The sequence below is a fragment of the Aquarana catesbeiana genome, linkage group LG01 (assembly GCF_042186555.1).
Source record: "Aquarana catesbeiana isolate 2022-GZ linkage group LG01, ASM4218655v1, whole genome shotgun sequence".
In the NCBI taxonomy this organism is placed as follows: domain Eukaryota; kingdom Metazoa; phylum Chordata; class Amphibia; order Anura; family Ranidae; genus Aquarana; species Aquarana catesbeiana.
Window position 1 is genome coordinate 841,145,308 of NC_133324.1, and position 18,026 is coordinate 841,163,333.

Here is an 18,026-nt window from a genome sequence, read left to right on the forward strand (position 1 = left end):
ACGACGGATGTAGGAAGACCTGAAAATATAGTATAAAGTGAATAAGAAGGGGAAGGAATTAGTGACCATAAGATGGATGAGAGGGAAGGAATGAGTTGTAAGAGTGAATGGGTACGAAAATAGATATAGGTGTTAATATTTTGGAAGGAAGGAAAAAGAAAAGATAATGTAAATTATGTTAAATAATTTGTAAGTAAAAATTTTGTAATAAAGAGTTTAAAAAAAAAAAAATTAATCGCCTCCCCAAACCCCCACACCTCCCAGCGGAAGTCCCACAAGATGTCCTGATGTGAATACATTTTCTTCATGCTAAAGACCAACTCCTATTCAAATCGAGGCATCTTGGTCAGCTCCCGGCCCTGTACGCTAATCCTCAACTGTACGCTGATCTCTTGCAGCATACTTGTCAACTGAGAAGACAACTAAACACTATTACCAAACCACTCTATAACCACAAGATCCCTTACCAATGGGGCTTTCCTACCAAAATCATAGTCACCAAAAATGGGATCAAACATAACATCTCCACAGTGGAGGAAGGCTTCAAGCTACTCAACATATGGGAAATCATTCCTGATCCATCTAAGTCAGCACAACTCAATCGCAGGGAAAACAATCAACCCTCCAACCAAACCTGCCATGCTGGTAAGCACTAGCCTCTAACTGAATAGTAGGCGCACACATGACCCACTCTACCAAACCTCTGGTCGGATGCCTTACGAACTTACACCCCACAACAACACAGAAGTCTCAGTTTCACTTAACTGCTGTCAGTTCTTGTTGTATTTTTGTTTACCCTTTTTTCATTGCTAAAGTTTATTTTATCCTCATCTTATAGTTTTCTTCACCCCACATCTCTTCCTCCCCGAGAGCACACAAAGAAGAAGGACACGAGAACCTCAATCAACGGATCTTCCTGCATAGAAGAACATACCCACAAACTGTGAGTAAGAATTTAACCCATACAATATACTACACCCCTCGCCAAGATGCCCAAATTCCTCTCACTTAACGCCAAAGGGCTAAACCATCCAGCAAAAAGAACTTCTCTGGGGCGCACAGCCCAGAAATCTACCGGAGAGATCATATGTGTGCAAGAAACACATTTAAAAAAATCTCAGAGCCATACTGCACTAACAAATCTTTTACCCACATCTACCAGGCTCCAGGACCCACTAAGAAAAATGGGGTTATGATAGCAATCAAAAACACAATCAACTTCACACTCCACAACAGTCTGATTGACTCTGATGGCAGGTATCTGGCCCTGGATTGCACCCTGGACAATGCTAAATACACTATTGTCACGGTGTATGTGCCCAATACCAAACAAATTCAATTCCTTTCTAAAATGATCTCCAAAATCGCCAAATTCCGCCAAGGAAACCTCATTATATGCAGAGACTTCAACATTGTTCCAAATAATTCCCTAGATGCCTCCTCCCGCAAAACCAGACTTACTTTGCCTATGGGAAAGTTCCTAGGAAACAATGACTTGTACAATGTATAGAGGTGCCACCATAGCACTGAAAGAGATTACTCATTCTTTTCCCACCAGCACAATTCGTACATCAGAATTGATTACTTCTTAATCGACAAGTGGACTCTACCCAAAGTATCTGAATCATCTATAGACACAATAACTTGGTCTGACCATGCACCAGTGTCGATAAACATCAATACTTTGCCAACTTCCCCATGTACAAAGATCTGGAGAGCCAGCAGCTTCACCTTACAATCACCCAAACATTCTGCCAATATCCGTAAACACTTAGAGGAATTCTTTGGTCTAAACCAGGGAACGACATCAAATAATACTGTACCATGGAACTCTTATATAGCGGTCATTAGAGGGATTCTTATCCAAATAGGTGCTAGAGAGAAAAGGAGATCACAGCATCTTGACACCCTCACCTCCCAAATTAAAACCACAGAAGATCAAAACCAAAAAAATCCAGATCCTAACCTTAAAGAAAAACCGGTACTTCTCAGACAAGAATTATGAATTTTACTACTAGAGTCATATGACAAAGCCCAAAAACAATTTTATGCTAATCACTATTCCACAGGCAGGAAAAGCCATGGCACTTAGAATTAAAGGTCATCATATTAAAACAAAGATATCACACCTTTATCACCCCTCCACAAAACAAAAACTGAAAGACAAAGGGTAAACCCGGCTACGAGGGGGTATGGCAAAGAGTTGAAGGTCAATTGCGCAATCATACGGCCGGTATGGAGGCAAACTACCGGCTTGACCTTTGTCAAAGACATCCCTAAAATCGCTGTACTCCTCCGGCAGGGAGGAGAGTGAAGAGGTGCACAGGACCTTGGCTACCTTCTGGAAGCATGTCTTAATGCATTATGGCAGCCGGGAGAGAACCTCAGCACGGAGCCAATCAAAAGAGGGGTTGTGCCTCTGTAACCAAGGATAACCAATAACCAACGGAAACTTAGGTGAGGAAATAACTTGGAATTGGATTATCTCATGGTGAAGAGCTCCTACGGCCATGGACAATGGAAATATCTCATGAGTCACATGGGCAGGCTGTAGGGGTCTCCCGTCAAGAGCCTCAATGGCAAGTGGAGAATCACGCATCTGCAGTGGAATTGAGTGCTTCGATACAAAGGCAGCATCAATGAACAGGCCTGCAGCCCCAGAGTTGATTAGAGCCTGTATCTAGAAGGACGACTCAGCCCAAGAAAGGGTGACCGAAACCAGGGGCTTATGCTTCTGGATAACTAGGGATGAGACACCTAATGTCTGTCTGTGACAGGACCTCAAGGTTCAGGCGCTCCCTGGACGGGTAGGACAAAACTTCAAAAGTGACCTGCCTGGCCACAATAAATGCACAATCTCTCCCTCCTTCTAAAGGTTCTCTCATCCGCAGAAAGACGTGTGAAGCCCAAGTGCATGGGTTCATCTTCACTGACCGACTCGGTACCAGGAGGCATGGGAGGTGAGGGAAGCACGGGTGGGACTGCTCAGCTCAGAGACAAACGTACAGTAGGCTTCCGCAAGTGCTCTTTAAAAGAGAGTCTTTCTCTGAGTCTGGAGTCAATGAGGATGGCAAACGTGATCAACTTCTCCAGCTCAGTGGGTATATCTCGGGCTGCTATATCATCCTTGATGGAATCCGAGAGACCATGAGAAAAAACAGCCAAGAGGGCCTCATTGTTACACGCAACCTCTGCTGCCAGAGTACGGAATTCAATGGCATAGTCGGCTGCAAACAAGGGTGGACTCTCTGGACACTGAGACACTGATTTTGCTGAGCTCCAGCATCTTGTCTTGTAACCTGAAGCAAGTGGGAACCCTGAACTCTAGTGTGGCACCGAGAGACATGCATGGTGGAGCAAAAGACCAATAATTATCTGAATAGCACATAAAAGGTTAAGCTGTAGAGCAACATACTTGGCTTTTCTTATAATGGCTGTATTCTCGTGCCAGAGGACCGTTTGGGGCAACTGTCAATCTCAGTAACCAATCAAAGGGCATTGCCGCATCTCCACCAAGCTGGATACATTCGAGGCACCCATCGCAAGCAACAGGAAGCAGTGAATTTCACTTAAAGTATTACAGACTCACTACCCCTGCAGGGGTTCCAGGAGTCGGTGAGTAGGAAATCTGAAGGGGGAGCACAAAAGTCACCTGACAACATTGTATGCACGAAAGTCACCCCTGGGAGTTCCTGACATGTTGTAGTGACAAACTCATGGGACTATTGCACTCCACTGTGATTCAACTGTTGCAGTACATGCTGGGTCCAGGTCTCATTATATGAACTGTGAAGCACCTATATAGTTCTCACTTCAGACTTGATGCATGTACATATGTGGTTGATGTAAATTTATACCTATGAATTAGTATACATCACCGAGAGATGTTTACTGTAATATATGGTATGTTTTAGCTGGATTGTACTATTTCAGTTGCACTTAAGTGGTGGGTATAGCTCAAATTCTGGGTACTGGCTGTTTGCCTACCATTGCTATATAGAGTTATTATAATACATAGTAACATATACACAGCGGTACTTCTCCAACTTTATTACACCAACCTAGCTATCTACCTATATATTATTTTGTCTACAGATATATACAAAAAACATATCGCCATATGCACAATTACAAATACCTATAGTGTAGGGAATTTAGAACGCCTCTTACCCATTTACACTAGTTATTAGTGTCTGAGATACCCCCCTTATATATTATTGAGGGGATAAATATGTCAGTGTGTGAGAAGGTAATAATATAAAACCAATTTTAGGCTTTTTTCTGTATATGCCTAGCAATCAGGTTTCCAGGTAGCGCGATTAACCCATTGTTTTTATAGTATATACCCTTTTAAAGGAGGCCACAAACTCAGGGTAACTCAAGACAACAGATTTTTGCGTCTCCCATAAGAGGTTTGCCCAGGCCAAGGCTCTCTCAGAAAGCAAAGATATCACAAAACCTACTTTGGTTCGGTCCGTGGGAAACGCCTGGGGCAGCATCTCAAAGTATATCTCAACCTGGTTGAGAAACCCTCTGCATTGGACTGGATTGCCCCAAAATCACTGGGGAAGCGAAGCGGAACCAGACATACCTCTTATAGAGGTAATACTCAAGGCGGGTGCCTGCACAGAGACTGGCACAGCAGCAGCAGGGACTGCTTGCAACTCAGGTTGAACCAGAGCAGCCACAGTGGGAGATTCCAGGTGAGCCGTGTGACTCAGGAGCATTTGTAACGCCATGGCAAACTGATCCATGCGGTGATCTTGCTCATCCAATCTGGAAAGAATATTACCAATAAGTGGATTGACTGTATCTTCTGAATTCATGGCCTTCGCCTACTGTCAACTGACTAGGGATGGGCTATCTGTTCGAGTCAAACATGAGTTCGACTCGAACATTGGCTGTTCGCCCGTTCGCCGAACAGCGAACAATTTGGGGTTTTACACATAAAAGTAATTGAAAGTCATTGAAAAATAAAAAAAAATGCGTGGGGGTCCCCCAAAATTCCATTACCAGGCCCTTCAGGTCTGGTATGGATATTAAGGGGAACTCCGCGCCAAAATTTTTTTAAAAATTGGCGTGGGGTTCACCCCAAAAAGGAACTCCACGCCAAAATTTAAAAAAAAATGGTGTGGGGTTCCCCCAAAAAATCCACACCAGACCCTTATCCAAGCACACAACCTGACAGGCCGCAGGAAAAGAAGGGGGAGGAGAGAGCGCCCCCCCTCCTGAACCATACCAGGCCACATGCCCCCAGGATGTCCCCATGTTGATGGGGACAAGTGCCTCATCCCCACAACCCTTGCCCGTTGGTTGTGAGGGTCTGTGGGCGGGGGGGCTTATCGGAATCTGGAAGCCCCCTTTAACAAAGGGGACACCCAGATCCTGGCCCCCCCTATGTGAATTGGGAGGAGTACATTGTATCCCTCCCATTTCACAAAAAGAAAGTGTCAAAATGTTAAAAAACCACAGGAAACAGCTTGGGACAAGTCCTTTGTTAAAAATAAAAAAATAAAAAATAAAAAAGAGATTCCAGCAATGTAATCCAATAAATCCATGCTCCTACTCCAGCGATGTAATCCAGTTCTTGATCTCCAGCGATGGATGATCTCCAGCGACTCCAGCGAGGACCACGCACAGGATCCTGCCTCCACCAGAGGCACCCAGCCAATGACGCGGCCCTAGCTTGACAGCTCTTATGTAGCTGAGGGAGGGGCCACCCGTCACGTGACCCCGTCCCCCTCTGACAAGGGGAAATGTTGGGGTTTCCCAGTGACGTGTACGGGTGACTCTGCCCCCTCTGATGCAACGGGAATCCTGCGTTGCATCAGAGGGGGCGGGATCACCAATACACGTCACTGGGAAACCCCGCCCCCACGCCTTCAGACCCCCACAACCACCGGGCAAGGGTTGTGGAGATGAGATCCCCATGTTGAGGGCATGTGGCCTGGTATGGTTCAGGAGGGGGGGCACTCTCTCGTCCACTCCTCTTTTCCTGCGGCCTGCCAGGTTGCGTGCTCGGATAAGGGTCTGGTGTGGATTTTTGGGGAAATCCCACGCCATTTTTTTTTATTTTGGCGAGGAGTTCCCCTTAAAATCCATACCAGACCTAAAGCGTCTGGTATGGATTTTTGGGGGAAACCCCCATGCCAATTTTATTTTAATTTTGGCGCGGAGTTCCCCTTAATATCCATACCAGACCTGGTAATAGAATTTTGGGGGACCCCCACACGTTTTTTTAAAAATTTTTCAATGACTTTTATGTGTATTGTCGGGATTCATTAATAGCTGGCACTGGCGCTAGCACTTTTAAATGACTTTTTTTTCCTTTAGAAATTCATTTTGCTCTCGGACTGTTATAAACACAGGAAACATGTGCTACTTTACAGGCATACTATAGACACCCCCCAGGTACAAAATTTAAAGGAATATATCACTTTTATTGTTTCACTTTAAGCATTATTAAAATCACTGCTCCCGAAAAAACGGCTGTTTTTAAAACTTTTTTTTGCATTGATACATGTCCCCTGGGGCAGGACCCAGGTTCCCAAACACTTTTTATAACAATAACTTGCATATTAACCTTTAAAATTAGCACTTTTGATTTTTCGTGTTCGTGTCCCATAGACTTTAATGGTGTCCGCGTGTTCAAACAAATTTTTTGCCTGTTCGCATGTTCTGGATGCGAACCGAACAGGGGGGTGTTCGGCCCATCCCTACTACTGACCTGCGCCTACTGAAGTACAGTTAAATCACACTTGTTTAATAATGAAAGTAAATACAACAAATGTAGTCAAAACATAGCCAGAGTTCAGGAACCAGAATGGATAGTCAGACAAGCCAAATGTCAGGGAGCGTAGTAAAACAGCAAGCAGGATCTGAAGCCAGAAGGGATGTCAGCCAAGTAAGTCTTTTAACAGGAATGCAGGAGAGCGTCTCTGTGATGTTGACTAAGGCAAAGGCAGAGATCATCTGGGCTGGACTGCTTAAGTAGGCAGGACTGATGAGCAGGATATCATCAATGGCTGGGTACCTGTGGGAAGATAGGAGCTGGCAATTAGCCGACAGCTGACCGGGCAGCTCAGAGAAGGAAGGGCTGGGCCCAGCCCTTACACTTCCTGATCCCAGATACTTCAGCACCAGGATCACACTGTACGTGCAGGCTTCTTCTGCTTCGAGGCATTTGTACCAAGTCCCAGGCCAAGTCACACAGCTGTACATCACATACTGTTCCCAGGCTGCAGCTCGCAAGGTCCACTCTAAATATTTATGCTCCCCCCAGCATGCACCAGTAGCAATAAGCCGCCTACTGGTTGGTCAAGGGAACATAAATATTTATAACTCATTATTACTGTGGCATCTCACTCTATTGCCAGAGGTACAATTGATACCTATTGACAGCAGAGAGAAACAGCTGAGGTTAGGGGGAAAACCAAATTAACAAATAGACTATAAATCAGTCTAGTCTGTCTACCACCCAGCTAGACTAAATTTTTAAAAGTCACTCCTGCTTAGGACTAGGTGGCTACATATATTTGATCAATGCACAAAAAATACTGATTGATCATGTCTGAATTTTAGATCTGTTCTGTGTCTTGTGCACGCTTCTTTGTCAAAGAGTCTGGTTGTTATTTTGGGACTACAGAATTATTATTGTTTATGTTGAGGAGAATAGGATAGGGGAAAGATTTGAGTAGTTTATCAAAAGAAAACTGGATAGGGCTCACACCACTCAGTCAACAAAATGCTATGTGTTGTCAGCCCATAACAGGAGTTAGGGGTTGGGTGGATTTTTGGCAGATCAACAGGTATTTTTCTGTACTTGCATGGACTTTAAAAGGATAACACATGGGGAAATGTGCATGTATTGCAGAGATGATGAGGCTCTTTATTTCTTGTTGTAGTTATTGCAATGATGTGATGCAAAGATTTTTTTTTATTATTTTGACATACATTTTAAACTATACTTGAGCAAGTTCTTCTAAAGTACCAACAGACAGCACACAGAAAGCACAACTGTCATTCTAGTTTTATAATGGACAGGTATGTGTGTGTTAGTCTTATTAATGAAGCTTCTAATGCGTGTTATTGTAATCTTTTGGGAGATATAACCACTTTTATCTAACCTGCCACATCACCACTGGAAAATGGCAAGTAGTTTGGAAGATGGGTACATTTCATGGCAGATGTCATATGCTCAATGTGGTTATATAGCTGAGAATAAAGAGTACCATTCACAGCTGTCTATGCCTCATATCAAAGCAGTTACAGTACTGAGGAAGAGACACAACTAGTACCAGTGACAGTATTGCAGAAAATACTGTGGAGTCATAGCTCTAAGGTATCTTAAGGTATTAGGAGAAATTATTTTATTTGGTGGGAGTTTTATTTCTTTTTGACTTTGTTTACCTTTTGTTTCATTTGGGGTGTTGATTGGTATTGTTTTACTTTAATCTCTTAGTACTTTAGGAGTGGATGTTGATTATTTTTCTTTAGTTAGTGCTTTTTTTTGTATTGTTAGGGGTTGCATGATTTTATTTTTTTATGTATTTAAGCATTTGGCTAAAAGTGCCAGTTTATGTATACCTGATGATGGCACGCAGACAGGGCCACATTTCTGCACAGCCAACACAAGCCATAGCCTAGGACAGTGATGGTAAACCTTGGCACCCCCAAATGTTTTGAAACTAAATTTCCCTTGATGCTCATGCCTTCTGTGTACTTGAGCATCATGGGAAATGTATTTCCAAAACATCTGGGGTGCCAAGGTTCATCATCACTGGCTTAGGGCACCAGAGCTGACAGGGACAATACTAGGGAAAAAACTAAATGATTTGAGATCCCAGTTTCATAAGAAACCAATGACCCATTTTGGATGCATTCGTTTGCTACACCTTCATAAATGTTACAACATAATGCAATATTTCAATTGAATTTTTTTTTTTGGAATACATGTTTACCAAAACATTTTAGGTTTCTAAAACCAACATCAGTTTTGGGTAGGTAGATTAGAAACAAAAGAAAGTCTGATTTACTTAAGGAATTGATAATCTTCACACAATAAATTGGGTATATATTAATTTCAGTTATCCAGTCAAGTGCAGATAAATTAGGTGGACGGTAATTTGCTCTTTCACATGATTGGATAATCGACAATTCATTGTGTGAAGATTTGCAACTTCTTTAGTAAATCAGCCTGAAACTCTTGTATCTTCAAAACCAGAAAAATGAACCACTCTTCTTTAAATTGGATATGTCTGAAGTCTGTTCTTTGCAGAGAAGCAGGGCATAGTTATAGCATATCGGTACAACTATCACTGAGAAGCAAAACCAAGTTATTGAGATATAATGTGTAGTAATTTTAAGTTAATGGAATCCGAGCACATAAGATATAAAGTAATGCTAGAGATACACAGAAAATTGGAGTTTGCAGGGGAATGAGATGCTAGTCATGAAGTAGTTAATATTTTAGTGATGCTTACACAACTGTTTTCCTGATTAAATGTCTATTTTCAGTCCGACTAGACGGTACGTGCTCAATTCACTAAGCTATAAGGATAACAGTTTGCCATTACAACCATTATTTTCAGCAACGAGAACCAATGAGAACTGAAAATAACAATCATGAGGCTCAAATAACAATCATTATAGCAAATAACACATGTATTATAGCTTTGTTAATTGGTCCATATGACTGTTTAACTATCAGAGTATCTTTGAAGCACCTTGCTGTTATGTTTCTATATCCTTCTCTATGCTTTCTGCCATAAATACAGAAAGATTATCACACCTGCTAGACTGTCCAAACACCAGGCAGGTAACACTGGTGCTAAAGCTAAAATAGGAAATAGTAGTATTAAGGCCCGGGCCGTGTTTGCCCACCTGGGGATGCACAGCTGTCCTGTGCATCCCCATGCAAGGACCCATTCATGTCAGTTGGGATGCAGCGACTGCACAAACACACCCACTGCTCACAATTTGACATTCATGTGGGTTTCCCCAAATGCACACTGTCTGCATTTGGGGATATGCACCCGTACTCACCCATCCCACACGGCTGTCAGATTGGGAGCACCAGCTGTGTCCATTCAGCCGCAGCATCCCAATTGACATGAATAGGACTGCCAGAAAGGGGATGCACAGAACACCTGTGCATCCCCATGCTGGCAAACATGTTCCTTGCACGGCCGTACGCTTAAGTACACCTGTGTGAATGAGGCATAACTGTCTGGCTGTGCAGCGTGGCAGAGGTGTGTGTTAACCACAAAACTAACCAAACAGATTTACAACCCAGCTGTGCCTGAAGCTATTTACCCTATGATTTGCTTTTAAAAACAAATAAGGATAGTGCAATGAAAAATTATAATTCAGCATCTCCACCATCAACAAATGCATACATGAATGAATGAATAAAAGGAATGAATCACTTTGTCTATAAATGATTCTCTTTATAATGACAGGTCAACACAGAGCATTAGGAAGCAAAGTTTCAAAGGTGCACAGTTTAAAACAGAATACATCAATCTGGACCAATGAACTTGTTGAGGTTTGTTAATATTTTATTCTAATTTACTTTTATATTTTGCTTAGATTAAAATTTTCTGAATTTACTGTACTGCATATATTATGTGCCTTTTTATCATATAGGCACAATATCTAACAATATTGAGGTTACAGAAGAGCAATTTTGATACATTCAGATTACATATTGGGATACACTGTGTTGGGGTACATATATAGAATATTCATATGATACTGGTAATGACAGCTAAAGGAATACAATGTAATTATTTGTGCAGGGCACTTAATCAAGGCCTGGAAAATTACATTCTATAAAAGCAGCCTTGTATGCACTAAACATACTAAATTGTGGAATGTGATGAAATGAGCAAACCATGTTAAGCAAATCCACATATTTTGAAGGTCAGCCTTTTTTGATTGTTCAAGGATCGACAGAAAATGATTTAAAACATGCACTTATTTCTGGCAATTTATTTAATGGCAAGAGATTCATTACTACGTAACTTTACCACCTTTGGCCCTAATTGAAATGCATACAGATCTATGGAGAACAGGTGTCAAAAGCTTCACTTATCTGGAGCATGCATCAGAACCTTTGTGTTACTAGTATATTGGATTTGCTATAGAATAAATAGAAAATGTACTCTAGAGAAAGGAACCTGAAAGTCTGGCTTACAGTTTAAGTTGCCATTGTGATGACTGCTCTGTAAATGCCTAAAACAATTGGGTAGAGATCTGCTTAAAATATTAATATTTTAAACAAACCCATGGTTAATTAAAAGTTCAGTTAAAATGGTATAAACCCTTACATATATTAAGTGACTATCCTCAGGTGATACACAAAGATGAAACAAAGATAATAAGTTTTACCTGTTTATCTGCCATCCTCGCTTCTCTACAGCCTCCTAAAGCACAAATTTTATACAGCATTTCTGAGATTCAGGAGGCAGGGGGTAGGGATCTGATGTTACACGCTGCAAAGTATAGAACAGGGAACTGAGTGTATTCTGAGTGGAGGGAATGGACACACCCCCTCTACAGTCTCATGGGGAAACATGCACGGCTTAAGCTTTCAATCACTGGCTGTGTGCTTGAGGAGGGGCAGGGCCATCTCCTAAGATTCTGTGGTGTTGGCATAACTTGTCAGAAGTGACTTATAGGCTTCTGGTTCCAGCACCATGCAATGTAGACAAAGACTCCCACAGCTCCCCCTAAGCCTGCAGAATCCTGCCTCATAAGCCGTTACAGGAGCTCATCCGCTGCCGTCACTCACTAAGTGAGTACCGCTCTATCTAATGGACCAATTCATAGAGCGATCCCACTCCTGAACACAGCCCAGCCAGGATATCAATGTGGAGCCCACCCGCCAATATCAACATGGTGGGACCTGTAGCCATGTTAGATACTCTTGAGGGGACCTCCCACCTTCCTCTCTGCCCGGACTCAACTCCTCGGCGGCTTCCTCTGCCCCTGCAGTGGCGGATCCTTCATATGCCGCATCGCAGAGGCTGTAGCAGCCCTTCTCACCCCCACCTCCTTAGCTTTGGAGAAGGCTATGACACAGGGCATAGCTCAGCTCCGTAAGGAGCTGGGGTAACAGCTGCAACAAATACAGACCACAGAGCATCGGCTGTCTCTCATAGCAGAAGACATGCATCAGGCATCTAATGTTATCCAGGCTCATGATGAGGCTTTGCTAGCTTTCCAGGAGAAATTAGAAGACCTGGAAAACCATTCCAGGTGGAATAATCTGCGCATCATTGGAGTCCCAGAATCAGTCAAGACTGCTGACCTGGCCATGCTATGCTCCTCCGCCATCCCCAAGGCATTGGGGGTCGATACAGAGTGCATAGGCTGGGTCAACTTATGGAAAACAGGCAGTCGTCAAGGCCAGTCATTGTACATTGTTAAACTTTATGGGAAGACTGCAAATTATGCAAGCCCCACAGAGCTAAGTTGGGTCCCACATCTACACATAGAGACTCTCCACTCTCACATATGTTGTCAGCTTTGAACATGCTAGACCAATGGCATCTAAGTCATCCTATAGCTAGAGAATTTACTTTTTATTCCCCTCCTCAAGACTCCTTGGCCAGACTAGATTTTCTGTTTTGCTCCCCTCTCCTTCTCTATTCCATCAACGATTCTTCTATACACGAGATGGCCATTTTCGATCACGCTCCCATATCTCTAACTCTAAACATCCTCCAGTCACATGCAACTCTTAAACTTTGAAAATTCTGCATCTATTTGGCACATAATGAGAACTTCCTACGTACCATCTGCAAGGGCTGGTCGGAGTATCAGTCTTTTAACCAAGAGCACGAAAGTGACCCCATCCTGTTCTGGGAAGCGGGCAAGGCCTTTTAGCGAGGCAAAATTATTCCCTATGCTTCTTCTTTTAAGAAAGCCGCAGCACAAAAATATAGACAGGCTAGCGAAACCCTCCGCCAAGCCCAATGCAACCTAGTTAATTCCAACTCACCATACAACTGCTTGGCATGAGGCCAAGTGTTCTTTTGATTACTGGGCCGATCAACAGGAACAATAAAACAATCATACCTAGTTGTACTACTCCATAAATTTGGAAATAAACCTGGAAAACTTCTTTCCAGGCTCACTAAAGGTCCTTATAAACCAACACACATTTTGGTGCTCAAAAACAACGCAGGCCAACTTACACAAGCCACACAGGAAATCTCAACAATTCTAGAATCCTATTATACGGCTTTATACACAGCCCGCATGTTCCTAGATGACCTGGTGCTTCCCCATCTCTCAGAGTCCCAATTAGACAATCTTAATGCTCCCGTATCTATAGAAGGAATTGCCACACAATTAAAACTTTAGCGAATAACAAGGCCCCCGGCCCTGATGGCTATTCTGCAGGATTCTAGAAGGTGACCAGCGAAGACATTCTCCCCACCCTCCAATCTTTATATAATGTTAGGTGGGATGGGGATAAGCATCTACACACCGGTTCTCAGGCTTATATTAAGCTCCTTGCTAAGAAAGCAAAGGACCCCTCCCTTCCCAGTCCTATCGCCCTATAACACTTGATGCAGAAAAGGCCTTTGACAATATCAATCTTGACTGCTCTTTATGGTCCGGTCAGAATCAGGCTTTGCAGGGCGTGTGTGGGGTTTTTTACAATATATGTACTCTAATCCTCCAGCCCATATCATCACCTCTGGAGGCATCTAAGGTAGTATCACTCTACATAAAGGTACCAGACAGGGGTGCCCCCTGTCTCCTCTGTTATTTAACTTAGCAATAGAGCCTCTTTTGAGGTACCTGCTTACCTCTGCTCCCCTCCATGGTATCCACATCGGATTAAGGGAGCTGCGCACGACTTGTTAATCTTTACGTCAGATCCCTTCTCCGATGTGGACATCTTACAATCTACTTTGGACCTGTTCCGCACCTGTTCTGGCCTGCGGGTAAATTACAATAAAAGTGAAGTGCTCCCCCTTACTCACCCTGTCTCTTCAAGATGGAAGGTGTCCTACCTCTTCCCTCTGGCCCAACAATTTATTACATATCTAGGTGTTAAAATAGAGAAGGGGCCCTCTTCTCTTTACAATCTCAACTACCCTCCTTTGCCAAAATTACAAAAGGCTTGGATGACTCCACCTATATCACTCTTTGGAAGATTCCCTTGCCTCCTATACCCTCTACAAACTATTCCCATCCTCTTAAAACACCAAGATGTACAGAAACTCAATAAAGCTATTGTTTCCTTTTTATGGTGCAAGAAGAGACCCTATATTGCTCTGCCCAAATTGCATCTTCCCAAAAGTGAAGGAGGTGCCGGTATCTCGGATATCAGAATGTACAATCTAGCTTACTTGCTTAGGTATGGGTTAGACTGGTTGTCTCAATCCTCTGTCTATGTGAACTACACTCTGGAATCTAATCTGGTCTCTCCTTACCATCTCTCTGGCATCCTGCATTGTAAAATGTAATCTCTCTCAAGACCCTTACAAAATAATATCTTGATCCAAGACACTATTATTGCCTGGCGGCAGAAAAAAACTTCACCTTCCTTCCTTGGTCTCCCAATGCCTTTGGCTTCATGGCAACAATATGTTTCCTCAAGCAATAGAATACAAGGCATATGACTTTTAGCACACCAAAGGCCTGGTAAAGGCAAGCTCTCTGTTTCATATAGACACAATGAAGCGGAAACCCTTTTTAGAGTTAATCACTGAATACAGACTACCTGCAACGCATCTCTTCTACTATAACCAGGCACTTGCCTACATATCCTCCTGCTGTCCAGATATCTCTAAAAGATTTTGTCCCTCTATGATTGATCGTCTTACTCTATTTCGGAGGTCTACAAATCGCTACATTCAGATATCAACACCATAAAAACTTTTTAAGAACTGGTGCAAAGACCTTCCAGTAGACAAATTGGGAGACAAAATTCTAGAAGGCTATTTAAAAGTCTAATGCCCTGTACACACGATAGGATTTTCCGATGGAATATGTGTGCTAGGACCTTGTTGTCGGAAATTCCGACCATGTGTAGGCTCAATCACACATTTTCCATAGGAATTTCCGACACACAAAGTTTGAGAGCTTGCTATAAAATTTTCCGACAACAAAATCCGTTGTCGGAAATTCCGATCATGTGTACACAAATCCAATGCACAAAGTGCCACGCATGCTCAGAATAAATTAAGAGATGAAAGTTATTGGCTACTGCCCTGACGTACGTGTTTTACGTCACCGCGCTCCGAACGATCGGATTTTCCGACAACTTTGTGTGACCGTGTGTACGCAAGACAAGTTTGAGCCAACATCCGTCAGAAAAAATCCATGGATTTTGTTGTCGGAATGTCGGATCAATGTCTGACCGTGTGTACAGGGCATTAGAGTGCATCACCAATGAAATTTGGAGAGAAACACAGTTCAAATTAATCCACAGGGGTTTCATCCCATTTATATCTTAAAACACACCGTCACAGCCTGTAGCATGCCCAAAATGTGGGTCCATCAAACTTTTGCTGTTCCATCGCTTTTGGCTCTGTCTCCCGATCTCCATCTTCTGGGATCAAATCATTACGTTTATACCCAGCATCACAAACTCACTAATCTCAAAGACACCTCTGCTACTGCTATTTGGTTACAACATGCCTACACCACCATGCCTGGAGACACCCAGAGTAAATATCTCTCAATGGACACACCTCTGTCTCCTGGCAGCCCATAGGAACATTTTAAAAGTGTGGACTACTCTTTACCCACCCACTATTCCAGCAGTAAAGGCTGACCTCACAACAATACTTTATCAAGAGAAACTGGACATTGAGCTGCAAAATTACGCCCCTACAAAATGATTCTTTGTGAGAAGTGCTCAGAGGTAATGTTCCGGATACTGGGAAATACAAAATAATAGTCAAAAAGAGCATGCAAAGCCTCTAACCAAAAAAATGATATAAATAATATCAACATCAGCTAAATAAAATAACCAACCAAGTGAAAAGATGAAAGAATATAACTCAAACAATACTATAATAAAAATAAATGTCCACTCCCAAAGGAATGTTCAGGAATCCACTGAGGGGGGCCCTGTAAAAATAAAACACCACAGTTCAATGTGCTTAAATCCCAAATCACCTCAAACATATGACTATGAGTTCCCTTACCAGATAATTGTGATCTCCAGATTTTTAAGAGATCAATAGTGCAGGATACACCAAATATGAATCGCACCACAGTATGATAACAACTTCCATGCCCACCGGGTGTCCCGCAGGATGTCCAGAAAGTGCAATTCTCCACAGTAAGATTCAGGAGATAATTCAAAGGACCAGTGACTAATATTGCTGAAAACACCAATCTATTTCCATGCAAATATACTCACAAGCATATCAGGGTAATAAAAGCTCAAAAACACCATACTGCGGTCCACCAGCAGATATGATGACATCATAGGCTGCTAGCCCCACGCTTTTCATCTATACAAAAGATATCCTTAGGGGACATAAAGAGGAGCCATTGGCATCTGGGCATTGTTTATAAAACTTTACAACTGAAGAATTCCACTGGAAATTGATGACGCCTGGAAAATGGGCGAAACTGGAAGTGACGTGGCGGCCATCTTGCCGCATCACTTCTAGCCAGAAGTGGTTTAAATGGTAGGTGCAAGGCAAAGGAACAGTTTCCATTTTTCTTGTCAGCCCCTGCTGCAACATATACTTACCTTTCTTTCTCTCCCCTGCAGCTCTGCTTGCTTTTAAGATTTAGAAAAGGCAGCCTTTTAAAAACTCCAAGTCAGGACCTGAAGCTTACACAGACAGGAGGATTTGATCCTCGCCCCTATATTACAGGACTAATACCTGAGCAATCAATTACAAAGCATCAATGATATTGCATGAGAGAAAGGGAAGAGATTAACATGCTCCCCATACACCAAAGTTATGAGGACTTAACGGTTAATGGACTTATGCTGCCCTTAATCAGCATAGCACAATATCACTTTAAATATATATGGCAACTACTGTAATTATGTAAAAAAAAATATATATATATATATATATATATATATATATATATATATATATATATTATGCTATAAGGAAGGCTGTATAAGCTGAAACACAATGCATTTCCATTTCTGATGCTGTGTCATTTCACATGTAGCCAATAAAAGCGTTTCTTTATGTTAAGAGTACACCGAGTGGCCAGCTTTAAACATAAAGTGAGTACGCCCCTCACATTTTTGTAAATATTTTTTCATATCTTTTCATGTGACAACACTAAAGAAACTTTGGGGGTTATTTATGAAAAGGCAAATCCACTTTGCACTGCAAGTGCACTTGAAAGTGCACTAAAAGTGCACTTGGAAGTGCTGTCGTGTAAATCTGAGGAGTAGATCTGAAATGAGTGAAAGCTCTGCTGATTTTATCATCCAATCATGTGCAAGCTAAAAATGCTGTTTTTTATTTTTCTTGCATGTCCCCCTCGGATCTACAGCAACTTTACTTCCAAGTGTACTTTCAGTGCATTTTCAAGTGCACTTGCAGTGCAAAGTGGATTTTCCTTTAATAAATAACACCCTTTGCTACAATGTAAAGTAGTGAGTGTACAGCTTGTATAACTGTGTAAATTTGCTGTCCCCTCAAAATAACTCAACACACAGCCATTAACCTCCCTGGCGGTTTTCCCGAGTGTGGCTCGGGGTTAGAATTCAGTACCATTAGCGGTAACCCCGAGCCACACTCAGGATCGCATTGCAGGATCCTGGGGCGGCATTACTTACCTTGTCCCCGGGATCCTGCGATGTAACCCGCAGTGTCCGAGGGCTCCGTCCTCCTCCGAAGCCTCTCCGTGCCAGGCTCCGTTCCCTGCGAGCGGCGCAACGCACGGGGGCGGAGCCTGGCGGCAAATTAAAAAAAAAGTAAAAATCATAACACATACAGTACTGTAATCTTACAGATTACAGTACTGTATGAAATGATTTCACATCCCTTTTGTCCCCAGTGCTTTGGCCCATG

At 42.5% G+C, this 18,026-nt stretch overlaps 1 protein-coding gene across 2 annotated transcripts in view; it reads left to right on the forward strand.

Moving 5' to 3' along the window:
* The window catches only part of ARAP2 (ArfGAP with RhoGAP domain, ankyrin repeat and PH domain 2), a 604,561-nt gene that overhangs the window by 209,581 nt on the left and 376,954 nt on the right, over positions 1–18,026 (forward strand). For both annotated transcript variants that reach the window (XR_012237041.1, XM_073608952.1), the window contains exon 12: positions 10,461–10,546. Coding sequence is in view for 1 of the 2 variants with exons in the window: in XM_073608952.1 (XP_073465053.1) it covers positions 10,461–10,546 (86 nt within the window). In the remaining variant the exon portion in view is untranslated. The remainder of the gene's footprint in view (positions 1–10,460; positions 10,547–18,026) is intronic.